Source organism: Wolffia australiana, chromosome 12 (genome assembly GCF_029677425.1).
Source record: "Wolffia australiana isolate 7733 chromosome 12, ASM2967742v1".
NCBI lineage: Eukaryota > Viridiplantae > Streptophyta > Magnoliopsida > Alismatales > Araceae > Wolffia > Wolffia australiana.
The window spans coordinates 6813763-6832170 of record NC_135846.1 but is presented as its reverse complement, the minus strand read 5'-3'; the positions used below and the strand labels follow the sequence as shown (position 1 = coordinate 6832170).

Genomic DNA, 18408 nt, shown 5'->3' with positions numbered 1-18408 from the left:
GCATCTAAGTGCTGCACGAACGCATGTTGATCTCCCTTTTGAATAACATTATACTTTTTTTGGAGGCATCTCTGATGTTAGTCTCCTTTTTTCTGTTTGGCATACACTTTTATTTCTCTTTTTGATATACTAGAACTTTATGAGTTGCCCTTTAGATACATTTAAAACGGGTAAAATGGCTCATCACAACCATTGCTTATGAAATAGCTGACAGTTAAGATGCACTAAGCCCACTAGGGCCATTAGCGTCTTTCTACATTTCCTTGATGTTTCCTTTAAGTATGTAGCCCTCCTTGTTGGAGGGCAGGACATGAAGTACTGAGTTGTTTGTACCTAGTAGTCTCTGCTCCTCTCTCCCTCGACGGCGTCCACTCCGTTGAGCCCTCCGGCGACGACCACTCTGCCATCCTTCTGACCGCTCGTGACCCTTCGGCGACGTCCACTCCGCCAGGGTTCACCCCGTCCTCGATACATCCAGGCTGGGATCCTATCACTGACTCAGCCAACATTTCATATCCATTTGTCGTGGTTTTTGTTATGTACATAAAATCTTTCCCTTCTAGAAGAACTAGTGAAACAAAAGGTAGTGCATTTCATATAATTACATGTTTGAATTTGCTGAGCCGTGATCTGTTTGATTAAATTCATTCCGTACCCTGTCATGTATGTCTAAGTCATGCCATGGTTTGTATTGGATGGAATGCAGAGCCTAAGCCAAACATTGTAACCCATTGTTAAATTTTTTTTTTGGAAAGAAAAGTAGGGCAGACCACCCGGAAACCGGTGGTCCACCTATTCCATTAAAAATGCGAAGAATATGTACACATCATATACAGATATGGCCACTTAAGGCCTCCACTCTATCCCCTCAACCCCCAAAAAGATATTAGAGCCGCAACGTCTGAGATGACGTTTTCAACTGATGCCGTCCTCCCCTTGAACACCACATCATTTCGATGCATCCATATCGCCCAAAGTGTTGCTAGTATTTCCCCCATTCCGCTCTGCTCCGGTATCTACTAGTCGTGAGTGATGCCCAAAAATCGGTGTCTGAGGAAACATTCACCCCGGAGATCTGTTGCGATGTCCATACTCCCCTGGCAATAGGACGTGCGAAAAAAAGGTGTGAGCAGTCTTCATCGCCCCGCCACACAGAGTACACGAGACGGGCTCCGTCGGTGCCCATCGCCTGCTGTACACCCGTGTGACCAGTCTTCTCTTCAGCAACCAACCGAAAAGTTTCACCTTTTGGGGGAATTTTTGCTTCATTATGATATGGCATGTACTACCGATAGAGATGTCGTCCCTCGCTTCCCCTCAGATTTTCAAGTATGCGTCCTTTTACTGAGAAAGTCGGTCCCCGCCATACCCACCCATCCCGGGAGACTCCCGAGGGGCTGAGAGGTAGGATGGTCTCATGCATCCCCAACAACTCCACGAAACGATCCTCCGATAAAGTCCCAGAAAGGTTAGGGACCCAAGCTCCTTCCCAACATTCGCTGATGGCGACATTGGGGTTCCTTGCCAGCGCAAAAAGTCTTGGAAACTGCATCTTCAGGGGGCCGTGCCTTGTCCAGTTATCAGTCCAAAATCAGAATCCTCCCCGTCCCCCAACTTGGGGTCAAACAAATCCCGGATGTGATGAATGGTTTGACGCAGACTACGCCAAAAAGGGGATTCCCCCCTCTTGTGTGCCCACCCCCTCTCCCAATTCAACGGCGGATCATATACGTCTATTAACACCTTGAAGGCTAGCCCCTCCATCGATGACATCGTCAGTTCGACCCATTTAGCAAGCAATGCCAGGTTCATAGATTCCAAGTGGAGAATACCCAGTCGTCCCTGTTTCACGGGTCTACAGACCACATCCCAGACTAAGAGGGGTATCCCTCTGATACGATCATATACCCCAAAGGGCATCTTAGGAAGTTTAGTCCACTAGGGGCATTTTAGTCATTTGATGTTTAGGGTAGATTGCTTCCTTTTCTTATTAGGAGCCAAGCTTTGAACAATTCAAAGCTTGAGGGTGGGCTTGGAGCCAAGCTTTGAACAATTCAATTTGGTGTTATATATTCAATTGAAAAACTACGATATATTTTGTTTATTTCTGTAGCATTGTTGCCTATTTTCTGAATTGTGTGGACGTGTCCCAAAATTTTGATGAATTTTAATGATGGAAAAATTTAAGCTTCATTAGATGAGTTTAGCTTATTTATTACAATCATGTAATGGTTGGGGTAAATAAACATTTCTGACTCAAGATTTTGACATTATATGATTTTCCTTCATAGCTCTGTCATTGCTATGAATCTTAATAGCTTAAACTTGTGAAGGGGATAAAAGGAAAGTAGTGAAGAAGAGTTAGTCAGGTGAAGAAGCATGGGGCCTTGTGTCAGCCAGCTCCCAAAATCTCTAATCAGTGCATGCACCTTGTTAGTGAGAGGCCTCTCCTAGTGGGTCATGTTCTATAAACCCACTAGGCTCCCTCACTTATCACTAACTCATATTCTCCTCTCTCTCTCTCCTAGGGTATATATATCCCTCCTCATGTATATTCTAGTTAAGGAATTCATTCCTCTCCTTCCTCCAAGCCCTAGCATGGAGTTCAACATGGTATCAGAGCCAAGCTCTTGATCCCCATCTCTAGCCCTAAGCCTTTGTGCGGGCTTCTTCTTCTTCTTCTTCTTCTTCTTCTTCTTCGCGGGCATGGGGAAGCCACTCTCTTCTTCCGTCACGGCCCGGCCGGGGTCGCTATCCTGGTCGTTTATGTGGACGACATCCTGATCACCGGGTCGGACACTGCCGAAGCTTCACGCCTCAGCCGCTCCCTTGCCCGCGAGTTCGAGATCAAGGCCCTTGGTCAGCTCCGGTACTTCTTGGGGCTCGAGGTGGCCTACTCGGCTCGTGGTATCTTCATCAGCCAGCAGAAATATACGGTGGACCTGCTGACTTTGACGGGTATGACCGACTGTGCTCCTGTGAAGACCCCCATCGACCCCAACGTCAAGTTGGGCGCCGGGGGTGACTCTCCGCCGGTCAGCACCCATCAATATCAGCAGTTGGTGGGGAAACTTCTCTATCTGACCCACACGCGTCCCGACATCAGCTATGCAGTTAGCCTTCTCAGTCAGTTCATGCATGCTCCGCATGAGATTCATCGTCAGGCAGCTCACCGGGTGCTCGCGTACCTGAAGGGCTGTCCCGGGAAGGGTTTACTGTTAGTGAGAGGCCTCTCCTAGTGGGTCATGTTCTATAAACCCACTAGGCTCCCTCACTTATCACTAACTCATATTCTCTTCTCTCTCTCTCCTAGGGTATATATACCCCTCCTCATGTACATTCTAGTTAAGGAATTCATTTCCTCTCCTTCCTCCAAGCCCTAGCATGGAGTTCAACATGGTATCAGAGCCAAGCTCTTGATCCCCATCTCTAGCCCTAAGCCTGTGTGCGGGCTTCTTCTTCTTCTTCTTCTTCTTCTTCTTCTTCTTCTTCTTCTTCACCATCACCCTCTCAATCTTCTCCTTGCTCGCACGCAAGCAGCCGCCCGCGAGCAGCGCCCGCACGCAAGCAGGCGCCCGCGGCAGCAGCGCCGCGCAGCCGCCCGCGCCCGCAGCCGCCGCAGCAGCGCCCGCGAGCAAGCGCCGCCGCAAGCAGCGCCGCCGCGCAGCAACGCCCGCAGAAGCCGCCGCGCAGCAGCGCCGCGAGCAACCGCGCCGCCGCAGCGCCGCCGCCGCCGCCGCAGCCGCCCGCGAGCAGCGCCGCGAGCAGCGCCGCGAGCAGCGCCGCGCCGCAAGCAGCGCGCCGAGCAGCCGCCGCGAGCAGCGCCGCCAGCAGCGCCGCGAGCAGCGCCGCGCAGCCGCCGCCCGCGCCCGCCAGCAGCCGCCCGCGAGCAGCGCGCGAGCCGCGCAAGCGCCGCCGCCGCAGCAGCCGCCCGCAGCAGCGCGCCGCGCAGCGCCGCCCGCAAGCCGCCGCCCGCCGCAAGCATCTCCGTGTTCGGACCGTGTTCGGTTCTTCGTTCGCTGCGCTGCTGCTGTTTGCCGTCATGTCGACTACCTCCAGCATGGGCAGTGATCCGTCTGCATCCACAGCCCGGCGTCAACCCAAGCAGATTTCACGCGGCTGACTTTGCCCGGGAACTCCGTCGCCGAAAATCGGTGCTCCTCTCCTCCTCTCCGCCCGGATAACTGCCGTCTCAGTGCTCCGAACTTGATGTCGTGGCTGAAGTTCGTCGAGTACACTCTGCGCCGTCTGCTCCAGAAACATCTCACCCCAGCCCCTCCCGTCACGGACCGCATTTCCCGCCTGGAGTGCCGAGCAGCAGTACGTCCACTCCTGGCTCTTGACTCACACTCTCTCGGGAGGTCTATGACAAGTTCCTCCACTGACGACTCGCTGGAGATCTGGGAGCACGCGCCGCTGCTGCGGGCATGATGCTGATGACTGGAAGATCTTTACTTTGGCCGGCGGCGGGCGAGTGTACTCCGACATGGCACCATGTCCATTATGGACTATAGCCTTGCCACCAAGCCCTGTGGCGCGAGGTGGACTATTACATGCCGTGGGGATCCGACTGCGTCGACGCGCCATGCTCTCAAGCTCCGCTACATGTCATTTCTCGACAAGCTGAATCCGGAATATGCGGATGTCAGGCGCCGGGCTCTTCACTCCCAGACTCCTCTTCCGGACTTCGATGGTCTGGTTAAGGAGTTGACGGAGGTTGAAAGCAGCCTTCGTCGTCAACGTCCCCCGGAGCTCAGAGCCGACTGTAAAGGTATATACAGACGCTGACTATGCAGGCTCGACTGTGGACTACCGGTCTACCACCGGCCTTTGCATCTTTGTCTTCGGGGGCCTTGTGAGCTGGAAAAGCAGCAAGCAGGATCGTGTCTCCCGTTCGAGTGCAGAGGCGGAATACCGGGCACTTGCGGATGGGGCCTCTGAGGCTCAGTGGATTCACGGGGTGCTCCGCGAACTTCGCGTCGAGTACACCCGTCCGATCCACTTTTATTGTGACAACAAATCGGCTATTGCCTTGGCTCAAAATCCGGGCCAGACGGGTCGCATCAAGCACATGGAGATCAACCGCTACTTCTTCAAGGAGCGGATGGACGAGGGCTTGTTCGACTTGTCTTTCGTGCCGTCATCCGACCAGGCGGCCGATGTTCTCACGAAGGGATTATCAAATCCTCTCCTTGTTCGTGCTACCTCCAAGCTTGGCATGGATGACATCCATACCTCGCTTGCGGGGGGCTGTTAGTGAGAGGCCTCTCCTAGCGGGTCATGTTCTATAAACCCACTAGGCTCCCTCACTTATCACTAACTCATATTCTCTTCTCTTTCTCTCCTAGGGTATATATACCCCTCCTCATGTACATTCTAGTTAAGGAATTCATTCCTCTCCTTCCTCCAAGCCCTAGCATGGAGTTCAACACACCTAGGATTATTACTGAACTTATGAAGAATCCTCAGGGGAGAGGAAGCTCTGAGGAGAGAGAAAGATCCGAGGAGAGAGAAAGCTCCAAGGAGAGAGAAAGATTCGAGGAGAGAGAAAGATCCAAGGAGAGAGAAAGATCCGAGGAGAGAGAAAGCTCCGAGGAGAGAGAAAGTGTAGAAGAAAACAAAACACCTTACTTTAGGGTTCTCTTCAAGAAGGTACATATAGAGGGAACAACAGAAGAAAGAGAAAAGAAAGATATTGTGAGAGAAAAAGAAAAATAGAAACATATAGAGTATTCAACACTCCCCCTCAAACTCGTGAGTGGATGTTATCCATTCCCAGTTTGCCGCACAATTCTTGAAAACGCGGGGTAGACAGTCCTTTGGTGAAAATATATCAGCTCGTTGATGGGCAGACGGGGTGTAGGAAATACAAAAATGTCCCGACTCCATCTTCTCTTTTGTGAAATGACGATCAACTTCAACATGTTTAGTGCGGTTGTATTGCACTGGATCGTGGGCATTGCTGATAGCTGATTTATTATCACAAAAAAATTGAGTTGGTTGATGACACTGTAGCTTCAGTTCTGCAAGAAGATTAGTGAGCCATAACGCCTGGCAGAGACCTTGTGCCAGGGCACGAAACTCTGCTTCAGCACCAGAGCGAGAGACAACGGATTGTTTCTTACTGCGCCATGTAATAATATTGCCACCAATAAATGTACAGTAACCCGTCGTTGAGCCACGATCAACATGAGAACCAACATAATCGGCATCAGTATAGACGTCCAATTGGAGACCACCATTATGCTTGAATTGGGGACCAAGACTAATAGTACCCTTAAGATAGCGAAGTACACGGTTGGCAGCATGCATATGACTAGCTTTTGGAGAATGCATAAATTGACTTAAAACGCCCACGGCATAAGCGATGTCAGGGCGAGTGTGAGTTAGATATATCAGCTTACCAACCAATCTTTGATACTGTCCTTGGTCAACAACCTCCTCATGCTCCGCTAGAAATAGCCGGTGATTCACTTCAATAGGAGTGGTAAGGGGTTGGGAGTCCGCCTTTCCAAGCTCTTGAAGAAGGTCCGTAATATATTTCCTTTGGCAAAGGACGATTTCGGTCGTAGAGTATGCCACCTCAATGCCAAGAAAGTAGCAGAGGAGGCTAATGTCATCTACATACACGAGAAGTAGTGTGACTCCCCCAGACGAGGAATGACGATAGAAGAGGGTATGATCACCGTTGCACTGAGAATATCGAAAGAGTTTCATCGAGTGCGTAAAACGACCAAACCAAGCCCGAGGAGACTGCTTTAAGCCAAAGAGAGCTTTCTTGAGACAACACAAGGGGGGTGCGGAAGGAGCCGCATAGCCGGGAGGCAAGGCCATATAAACCTCTTGATGAAGATCATCATGAAGAAAGACATTCTTGACATCAAACTGCTAAAGAGACCAATCATGATGAGCCATGAGAGCAATAAGAAGACGAACAGTGTTCATCTTAGCAACGGGGGCAAATGTCTCTAGATAATTAGTACCAAACTGTTGTGTGTAGCCTTTAGCCACAAGACGAACCTTATACCGTTCGAGAGAGCCATCAGACTGGTACTTGACGGTATAGACCCACCGACAGCCAACCAAGTGCTTGCCCAAAGGCAAAGGAAGAAGATCTCAAGTTCGATTTTTTTCCAAGGCAGCCAATTCCTCTTCCATTGCATGACGCCACTTAGGTGAAGCCAAGGCGACAACCACCGTCTTCGGAATGGCAATCGAATCAAGACGGGTGAGAAGGGCTTGATAAGACGGGGAGAGGCGATGGAAGGAAACATAATTGGCCAAAGGGTAAAGGGAAATGGAGGTACAGGATCGATGGGCTTTCCGGAGAGCAATGGGAAGATCGTCACAGGCAGGGGAAGGGTTCGGGGCAGCCGCAGGTGGAGAGGGTAGAGGGGCCGGTGAAAGGGCATCGCAGGAGGGAGGAGAGGGTGGTGCAGCAAGGAGTGGTGTAGGTGTCGGGGCAGGGGCAAACAAGGGATGACGTCAACGATGATGGTAAATAGTCCAATCAAATTTTTGCGGAGGAGCGGAGAGCCAATGGAGGAGTAGCAAGGAGAGGAGACAAGGAGGAAGGTGTAAGTAGAATAAGGAAATCAAAGGACTCATCACATGAAGAGGAATGGGAAGGAGAGGACGACGAGCTAGGAAGGTAGAACGGAGTAGACTCGTCAAAGGTAACATCTTTGCTCACGAGGAGGCGATGAGTAGAAGGGTGATAGCATTTATATCTTTTTTGATGAGAAGAGTAACCCACAAAGACACAACAGAGCGCCTTAGCATCAAGTTTATCCCGAGAAATATGACGGTTAGCGATGTAGCAGGTGCACCCAAAGATACGTGGAATAAGATTAGTGCTCAAGGAAACTCTAGGATAGACCCGATGTAGGGCATCAAGAGGGGAAAGATGAGAAAGAACGCGAGAGGAAAGACGATTAATGAGGTGGACAGCGGTTAGCGAAGCTTCACCCCATAAATATTTGGGCATAATTCATATGAAGAAGGAGAGAGCGAGTGGTATCAAAGATGTGGCGAAATTTGCGTTCCACAAGACCATTCTGTTGAGGCAAGGACAGGACGTTTCATGGACGATACCATGAGAGGTGAAGAATGTGGAAATGGTGGAGTTAATAATGGTGGAGTTAATATAATCACGAGCATTATCGGAGCGGAAGCGTCTGAGAGACGTACCAAATTGATTAAGGATGAGGGCATGGAACGAAATGATAGTTGCAGAAAGATCTGATTTATTTTTGAGGAGATAACCCCATGTAAAGCGGGTGGAATCATCCACAAATATCACTAACCAATGGGCGCTAGAAGTACTAGAGATGGGGGCTGGCCCCCAGATATCGCTGTGGATTAGGGAGAAAGGCGAAGATGAACGCGACGAGGGGTCAGAAGGAGGATACTTTGCCCGAGTATGTTTAGCTAACCGACATGGTTCGCAACCAAACCCATCCACAGGACATCCATGAAACAAACGAGGGAACATTAGTTTCAAAGTAGAGAAAGAAGGATGTCCCAAGTGACGATGAAGAAGCCAAAGAGGGACCTGGGCCGCAATGGAGAGAGCCGCACCAACAGCAGGGACTGAAGGAGAAATATGTGGAGAGTGGTGAAGGATGTAGAGACCACCGCGTTCCTCAGCAAGTGTAGTCGTCTGCCCCGACACCTTATCACGATAAAAGCAAGTATTAGGGTTGAAAAATAAGTCTTGGCCAAGATTTTGAACAAGGTGACAAAGGGAAACAAAGCTAAGGGCAAGGCGGGGACATGGAGAACATGTTTGAGGATAAGATGGGAAGAGAGTTGGACACTCCCAACACTGGCCACAGGTAGGAGTTGTCCAGATGCAGGACGAACTTTATGAGAGCTAGGAGAGGGGGTGTAGGTGAGAAAACACTTTGAGGGGGGAGTCATGTGAGCGGTGGCACCTGAGTCAACGATCCATTGCATATGAGAAGAGGAAGAGGAAAAATGTGTACCTTGATGAACCAGTGAAGTAGAGCCAACCAATTTAGACTGAAGTAGTTGCCGGAGTTCGTCAATTTCATCGCGCTTGAGTTGATCTCCCATAGAAGATGACGCAGCCTTAGTACACGAACAATGTAGGAACACGACTTGAGTCCACAAGCCTTGCTCTACTTGAAGGAGCTAAGTCCTTAATCCATAGAACTAGCCTCTCCAACCCTTGAATCCACAAGGGGTTGTACTTGAATCCACAAGCACACAAGCACTCTCTAACAAAGAGAACACTCAGAGGGGAGAAACAATAGTTTCAACAAGACAATAGATTTCAATAATGCCTCAGTCAGGGGTACATGGGGGCCTTATGTAGGCCACAAGGAGTGCAGGGTCGTCCATAATGACTGTACCCATGACAAGACAAGTCAAAACATTGAGAAAAATAAATCTAACACGCTAAATCAGAGGATAAGCAGCCTGTCAGGCCTGAGCAGAGATATCTAGCAGATTCTAGGGCCTGTAGAAGCTGTCAGGAGATATTTGTGTGGCTGAAGAAGATCCTGATGTGACAAAACAGAAGATATGCAGATCTGACAAGTTAGAGCAAAGATCCTGGCAGAAGAAGAATCTGGTAGAGGATTCTGTCAGAAGATCTTGTCAGAGGATATCCTGTCAGAGATAATCTTGTCAGAAGATCTTGTCAGGGAAAATCCTGTCAGAAGATCTTGTCAGAGAAAATCTTGTCAGAGGATTTTGAGGGGCTCTAGATATATTTCTGCAGATTTTGTCAGCTCTAGAAGAATCTCCTTCTTGGGCCACGACTTGCTAATGGGCTTCAGAAAATGGGCTTATGGGGTACATCAGAAGATGTGTTGGCGGTAATCGGTAGCGATGTAGAAGAAGCCGTGGATGGTCCCGTGAAGGCAGGGGTATTGATCGGAGGCACCGAAGTGGTCTCCAATTGACTTTGGTGAGCATTTTTTTTTAGTAACTTGTAGCATGTATCCTTAGTATGACCTCTTTTCTTGCAATAATTGCGGAAAAGAGAAGAATCTCCATGGGAGCCGTGGCCTGTACTCATCGACTTCTGGGTTGCGGGAATCATGTGAGGTTGCAGCACTAGGGAAGAGGATGTATGAGGCTGCCCACCCTGAGTAGGTGTAGGTTGTGAGTTCCCCAGCAGCTGCACAGTCATTGTGTGTCTCCTCCATCTGAACGGCAAGAACGGCCTCCTTCAAGGTAGGAACCTTTTCCCGATGAATAAGCTTGCTGCGTAGAGACTCGTACTCGGGGTTCAGCCTCATGAGAAATTTGAAGACTCGGAGTTGGAGAACATACCCACGATCAACCGAGTTGGGGTCAGGAGGCATGTAGTGGTTCAACTCAGCCCAAAGAGATGTCACTTCCAGGCTATAAGCTCGAACAGATCTAGGGCCCTGGACTAAATTAGTGGAGCGAGTCACGAGTTCATAAATAATGGCCAAGTTGTTTCGCTTAGAGTGAGATTCTTGAGCAGCATCCCATATCTCCTTGGCTGAGTCTAGAGATAAGAATTCCGCAGCACATGATGGACTGATACTGACGAGAAGCCACCGATGAACCACACCCTCAACATTAAGCCAATGGTCATAGTGCAAGGCTGTGGGAAGCGGCGGCTCTTCCAAAAGATGCTTCATAAGTTTCCCTTTCAAAGTAATTCGAACATACTGACGCCATTGAAGAAGCTTCAACCCAGTGAATCAAAATTCAGAAGGTATACGAGACAATGAATAGTGCCAAGAACGCAATTCGGATGAATGAGGAGACAGCCCCGGTGGCAAAGAGGCAGCGGAGGTAGTAGAATGATTAGACGCCATGTTGTCGACGGAGATCCGACAAGATTATAGAAGCAAGGAGATACTCTGACTTGGAGAAATAAAGATGGCACTGATAACGCCGAGTGACGCTGACGGCGAATGAAGATCAAGGAACGCCAAATGGAAGGCCAAGGAATGATAGTCGAGAAACGTTGGCCGGTTGAGCTTGAATCTGCAGGAATGTCGACACACGAAAAATGTCGAACAGGTGGTAGGCGATGAGAACACGCCGAGCAATGAAGGCCAAGGAATGAAGGCCGAGAAACATCAGCCGATTGAGCTTGAATCTGCAGGAATGTTGACTCAGGACAAATGTCGAACAGGTGGTAGGTGATGAGAACACGCCGAGCAGGTCGAGCTTGAATGCCGAAGGTTCCTTGTTGGTGTTAGGTCGAGTTTGAACACCAGATAGGTAGAGCTTGAAGGTCGAGCTCGACGGCAATAGATCGAGCGGTAGATGGAGGTAGATGGCTAGATGGCTCCGAGGAGAAGGCTCTGATACCATAAAGAATCCTCAGGGGAGAGGAAGCTCCACGGAGAGAGAAAGATCCGAGGAGAGAGAAAGCTCGGAGGAGAGAGAAAGATCCAAGGAGGGAGAAAGCTCTGAGGAGAGAGAATGCTCCGAGGAGAGAGAAAGTGTAGAAGAAAACAAAACACCTTACTTTAGGGTTCTCTTCAAGAAGGTACATATAGAGGGAACAACAGAAGAGAGAGAAAAAAGAGAAGAAAGATATTGAGAGAGAAAAAGAAAAATAGAAACATATAGAGTATTCAACAGTTGGGGTAAATAAACATTTCTGACTCAAGATTTTGACATTATATGATGTTTCTTCATAGCTCTGTCATTGCTATGAGTCTTAAGAGCTTAAACTTATGAAGGGGATAAAAGGAAAGTAGTGAACAAGAGTTAGTCAGGTGAAGAAGCATGGGACCTTGTGTCAGCCAGCTCCCAAAATCTCTAATCAGTGCATGCACCAAGGATTATTTACTGAACCTGCTGCTAGATTGCAAGATAGATATGGATCTCAGCCGATAACACATTAAATTCCACACTCCTTTGTTTGCCTTACAATTATTATTGAATTGATAAATTTCCATTAAAATATTGTTCTTTGTGTCATTCTTGGCTACTCACAGAGTTTTGTGGTAATGAATCAAATATTCCTTTGACCTTAGCATGCTGTGAAGCACTTCAAGTTTTTGTATGGAATTTGGCTTATATATTCTAAATGTAAATTGCCAGGGCTAACTCGGTCTTCTGGACCCGAGCTTTAAACATTCCATTTCCCCATACTTATGTGTTTCCTTCGTCTGATGGAGATGCCAATTCATCAAGCGATACAAGCAATCAAAAAGTTCCATCATCTCACACTAATGATAAAACTTCCATTGGCAGCATGGATGTGAAAATCAAGGTGAAAAATGCAAGTTTCAGTCATTAAAACCAGTTTTCCTTTTAAATTGGCAAAAAAATTGAACAACTGATGCATTTTTTGAGGTTTAGCCCATACCTGCAGAAGGAAGGGAAATGTCCAATGAAGAATCTAGTTGGTTAAATGGTGAGACTGTCTGGGTCGAAGGTCTTATTCCTGGCATAGATTTCTGCAACCATGGTAAGCACAGATTCATTGTCTTTAAATTTGTGTTTTCTTTGGTGAGCAGGGTTCTCTCCTTAAATTTCTAAATTCAATGTATGACGTAGTTCTTTCATATTATTGAAGAATAATTTTCCTCCTCTTCCTTGCTTTTATCAATATAACTGAGTGGTTGTCACTGACTGATCCACCTGACCGGTCTTGTAACCCAATATAAGGGCTTTGGAGCCCATTCAAATAAAAGATTCTTCCTTCGCTGATTCCACCACCAAGCCTTTAAAGCTTCTCATTCTCGTTGGAGGATAGTAACAAATGATCATTTAGGGTATTTTTTTTCTGCTGAAATTAATTTCAAACCCTTTCAACCTAGTTGAGTCTAAGGGTATCCGTATCTTTTGCTCTAACTTTCACATCACCTTCACTAGTTCTGGTTGTCAATCCATGTTTTTGATACAAACACATATCAATAGCTGGCCCAAATATTTCACGGGTAGTTTCCCAATTGGCATCCCCAAGGCTCTTGAACATTGGGCCTCCTTTGGCAATATCTCAAACCAGACAAAGGCTGACTTGGTGTGGTTAATGTGTAGTCCTGCAACATCAAAGCCTAGGTCCAAAAGTTTGGATAGATTCTTGGCCTCCTGAAAAAGGCGGTATTGTCTGCATATTGTAGTACAGGCCTTGTTAGGAAACTATTGGGCTGAAATCCCATCAACTGGGGCGGTTGGAGTAAGCCTCCATCATTGTGCTTCTGGCAATGTCATCTGCTGCCAAGATGAAGGGTACTGGTAGAGGGCATCTCTGTCTGACACCTCATTGTAGCTAAATCCATATCCCTTTGGAACGCCCATTCACCTGCATCAAAAACAAGAGGGATGCAGTACATCTCTTAATCCACCCCACCCCACCCATTATGCTGCAATGATGTTGATGCGATCCCTATTAGAGTTTACGAAAGGAGAAAACGTCAAAGACAGAAAAAGAGTGTCAGTGTCCTAGAGAGGGGCACTGGTCCAGGTGGTGCTGACCTGGCAGAATAACTGCCAGTTCTTGACTGGTAGTTTAGGGAAGGAATAAAGGATACTATAAATGAAGGAGGCTTGCGGGGAGGAAGGGATCTTCTTCATCAGACTTCTTGGGGCATACAGGAGCTGGGAGGGCGAAGCTGCATTTGGCTTGAACGTCCGAGTGAGTTTGGTATACCGGGGAGTTTGGCGACAGAGACGAGAGGGACATCTGCTTGAAAGATCGAGTAGAGCGAATACCATACTGTAAGTAACTCATTTCCATTCCGAATTTTCTACCAATGTGATACAAGAACTTATCAGATGTCTATAGGAACTTCCAATCAAGGCAGTTGTAAGCTTTTTGAAATCCACCTTACACATAAACCCCTTGACCTTTGTCCTTTACAATGCTGTTAAGACTTCTGTTCGTACAACTGTGCCATCAACCAGTTGTCTTGGAATAAAGGGAGATAGGGATGGTCCCACGTAGTCACCATTCACCTCCCTAAACCAGTTGGTTAAACCTTGGCTGTGATAAGATATATAGAGTTGCACAATGCTGTAGGCCAAAAATCCCCCACTCTGGTGGCTCCTCGACATTTTTGTGCTTCATGTTCCTCTATATGGATAGGGAAACATCATTATACTTGACTTTGGCTTTTATCCCCTTCTACTGTCTTTCGCTGACTCCCAGTTCAGCGGGCAGGACCTGGCACCCTGTTCCATTCCTCCTTATCTCCTATCTTCCAGTGGGCAGGACCTGGACTAGTATCAGCACACTAGTGTAGCAGGTACCATTAGAACTCCGAAGTTGAGCGTGCTTGGGCGAGAGCAGTACCAGGATGGGTGACCGCCTGGGAAGTCTTCGTTGGTGACCACAGTTCAAAATTTAAAAAAATATTTTCCAGTATCTCTTTTCTTCTATATATTCAAACTATATACATAGGGGATTACTATATTGTATATTTTTTGTGTCCTAGTTATCAAGTTAGAGTTCGAGTTGTAGTGGGTACTGATCCAACAACTTTGTACAGGTTGAACCAATAATGGGCTATCATTTTTTCTTTTCTTTCTTTCAATTGGCTTGTCTCTTTATATCAGATCTCTGCTTCCTCTCCTTTACTCTCAACATTCTCAACGTATGATGGCTGCAAGAATTGGTATACTCCGCTTCCATCTTCATTGATGTGTTGTTGCTTGATTCTTTATTGGACTCCTAACATGCTATGAAATCATCCAGATCCAGGTGTGACTGGTATAACCCAGGATTTACATCATCTTGTTATTTTATATCTGTGGTTTAAATTGATGGGAGATCTCCTAAGTTTCCTCGGTGGCACTTTCTTTCTCTACAACTCAGGGAGAGCTCCTTGGTTTCCTTGTTTGTCCCAAAACATGTTGTAGCCTTGTCTCTGTCATCCGAGCCCTCTGGAGGCCTCCTCGGTTGATCTAAGTTGTCCAAGCAAAGGCATATGCTGTTTATCTCTCTTATTATTGTAACTATCACATTGCTTCTCTTTTAATCCTTCTATCTTTGTTCTATTTCTTTGAAAAATATTTATGAGCATGAAACCACCATCAAGATTCTCCCAACTCCAATAATCTCCATTGCCGAGTACAAAAAAAATGTCTTTGAACTTCCCAAAATCCTATGGGTATAAGTTGTGATATTATGTAGCATGTGACTCTCACTTGTTACACATTACTTGATGTTATATGACCATAGTAAGCTGTGTATCGGGCCACGAGTGCCAGGACTCAATACACATGTATATATCTATCCCTTGTGTTTATGAAAAAATACTGCTTTTATTGTTTCTCAAGATTGTGTCTCGCTCCTCTTCCTTCGGTGCCTTGGAGGTATCTGTTAGGAAACCCCCAGTGTTGCTTCACTACTCGCAAGGAAGCTGAAGCGACAAGGGGGTGCACCTAATATAAAGGAGGGGAAGCCCTGAGTTAGGGCACAGAGAAAGTATTTTGTAAGGAGGACTCCTCTGGAGAGGGCGGACCAGGGATTGCAGTCTGTATTGCGTGAACTTGGTGTTTTTGTTCTTTTGTGTTGGATTGTTGTTTCTCCCTTTCGTAGTTCTCCTTCTACATTGGCAACCTCTAACACTGGTATCAGAGCCGGTGACGGTGCTATGGACGCTCCTCCTGCTGAACCACCACACATGTTGGCTTCCGAGGGTTCCGATTTAGATGACCTCACTCGTGAGCTGCGGTCGTTCCGCAACCTCAACCTGGATGTAACAACCCTGGCGACCCAGCGAGCGGCGATGCAACCTCTCCAGTCCTTGCCACAAGACATGGCGGTGCTAAGCCACACCGTCTCCCAACTCGCAATCACGGTAGCTGCTATGCAGCGCACACAGGAACCATTGGTCGCGGGTACGTGTACCCTCCCCCTTGTAGTCCACCTCTTCCAGCATCTCTTCCTCCTCAGACACCTCCCCGTCCATCCACCAACCCCATTCCGCAGTCCAACACATGCCCACCGTGGTATCCCCCTTTTCCAGATCCCAACCACCTTCCCCGCGTGAATGGGTCCACCTCCCACTTCGACCCTCCTCGGTCCTGATACGACCCTGCCACGGACGTATCAAAGGTCAAAGCTCCGTCGGTCAACTAAGCATGGGGGGTCAACATAAAAGGCTATAAATACAGCCTCCAGGAGGTAGAAGCGTATCTTGAAAATCAGTTACAGTAAGCGGGCTGGAGAGCGGGAGAGTCCCAAATCCAGAGAGGAGGAAGCGTTGCAGGCGGCCTTCCTAGGTTCCGTCTTCTTGTTTTCCTTTTCCCTTCTTGAACATTCTCTATTCAGATCTCGAACTCTTGGCATTGATTTGAATCCAGAGATCCGTGCGTTGATCTTTTTCGGAACTTCTATCGTTCTCGAATCTACATTCTGATCGGGAGCGTATCAGTGGTATCAGAGCTCAGATTCTTTCTTGATCTTGAAGTTAACACCTCGATGGAGCAAGGTCCCAGGGCCGACCAAGGGACGATAGACTTTCAACGTCGCACCGCCAACATATTGGAGCATGTGATGGAGCAAATAGCTTCCATAAATCTGCGCCTGGAGGAATTCAAACAATCCGCCTCAACTAGTGAACGAGGAAATCGTCATCAAAATGTTCAACCAGATCCGCAGCCAATCTACACCAGGTTAGACCAGAATTTTCAACTTAAACGTGGAGATTTGCCCTTTTTCCAAGGGGAAAATGCGGAGGGCTGGATAGCTTGTGTGGATCGCTTCTTTTTCTTACATCCGGTAGACGATAAGGATAAATTGCATTTGGTATCATTACATCTAGATAATGCTGCTCAAAATTGGTTCATCTACACAGAGAAAGAATTAGGATTTCGCGATTGGGATCATTTCAAGATTCTATTTGCAAATCGCTACGGAATATCTTACAACAAACTATATTTGGAGTTATTTGATGTGCGACAAACAGGATCTGGTATTGAGTACAGAGATGAATTTGAACGGATTCTGTCCCGACTGCCCAAAATAGCTACCGAAACTAAGGAGTACGCCTATCTGCATGGATTGAAGCCAGAAATCCGTACGGAAGTGCGGAAATGCAGGCCTTTTGGGTTGCAAGAGATGATGGATATTTCAGTTCAAGTTGAAATTGATTTGGGAGTTCTATACACAGCGTGGCAAAATTCTCCAGTTTATCATCAGTTTCAACAGTATGCTGGATCTTCGAGTGCACAGAATGCTACAAATTATCCTGAGAACCCACCAAGAACTCAGAACCCAGCAAGGAGTTATGCGACAAGGACACATACTCAACATACTAATTTGGCGCAACCTGCTCCTATCCAAGCCAGACCACAAAGGAAGAGAAATCTACGTCTCACAGATGCTGAGTTCCAATTGCGAAAAGAGAAAGGGCTTTGTTTTCACTGTAATGATAAGTTCTTACCTGGGCATAGATGCAAAAAAGGTTTGAACCTCATCTTAGTATTAGACAGGACTGAATTCGCAGATGAATCGGAGGGTGAAGCTGATCTAATGCAAACGGACGAAGCGCCAATTACCGAGGGGTCGGCATTTTCTGCACAGTCAACAGCATTTATATCTCAAGGACCGTCACCAAATCATACTATCAAACTGTGGGGGCATGTCGCAGGGTTACCTGTGAGAATTTTAATAGACAGCGGAGTTTCACACAATTTCATCACCCCTGAGGTCATATCAGAAGCAGCACTACAAATCTTTGCAGGAGCACGATTCGATGTATTATTAGCAAATGGAACTATGCAATCATCAATGGGAGCATGTCTCAATGTACCAATCTACATGCAGGGTATATATATTATTCAAGACTTATATCCATTACCAATGGGGACCATTGACGTGGTGTTAGGCGCTCATTGGCTGAGGACGCTTGAGTGGTTCCTAAGCAATTACAATCTGAGAACTTTAAAAATCTTATGGCAAGGAAATGTGCATCAGCTCAAGACGGACCATTATTTCTTATCAGCATCAACACCGGCACACCCCAGTGCTCAAGATATAATCAATAGCAAGAGACAATTTCGAGCTCTCTACGTGGCATGTGATCCCAGGCAACCCAAGGTGTTTCCAGAATCTGTACTGAAAAGGCGTTTCACCAGGTCCAGGATGCAACTCCTTATCAAGTGGAAGAACTTACCGAATTTCGAAGCAACTTGGGAGGAAGCTGACGTCATAGCAAAACAATTCCCAACCTTCCAAATTGAGGACAATTTGGATCTACAGGAAGGGAGTATTGATACGACCCTGCCACGGACGTATCAAAGGTCAAAGCTCCGTCGGTCAACTAAGCATGGGGGGTCAACATAAAAGGCTATAAATACAGCCTCCAGGAGGTAGAAGCGTATCTTGAAAATCAGTTACAGTAAGCGGGCTGGAGAGCGGGAGAGTCCCAAATCCAGAGAGGAGGAAGCGTTGCAGGCGGCCTTCCTAGTTTCCGTCTTCTTGTTTTCCTT

General features: G+C 47.4%; 1 protein-coding gene across 8 annotated transcripts in view; it reads left to right on the top strand.

The window, feature by feature from the left end:
* LOC144710114 (SET domain-containing protein) overlaps positions 1–18408 on the top strand; it is a 50742-nt gene that overhangs the window by 11381 nt on the left and 20953 nt on the right. For 6 of the 8 annotated variants that reach the window (XR_013583216.1, XM_078583785.1, XM_078583786.1 and 3 more), the window contains exons 7-8: positions 12067–12238; positions 12328–12436. The exons of the other annotated variants lie outside the window; for them this stretch is intronic. Coding sequence is in view for 5 of the 6 variants with exons in the window: in XM_078583785.1 (XP_078439911.1) it covers positions 12067–12238; positions 12328–12436 (281 nt within the window). In the remaining variant the exon portion in view is untranslated. The remainder of the gene's footprint in view (positions 1–12066; positions 12239–12327; positions 12437–18408) is intronic. 8 annotated transcript variants of the gene reach the window in all.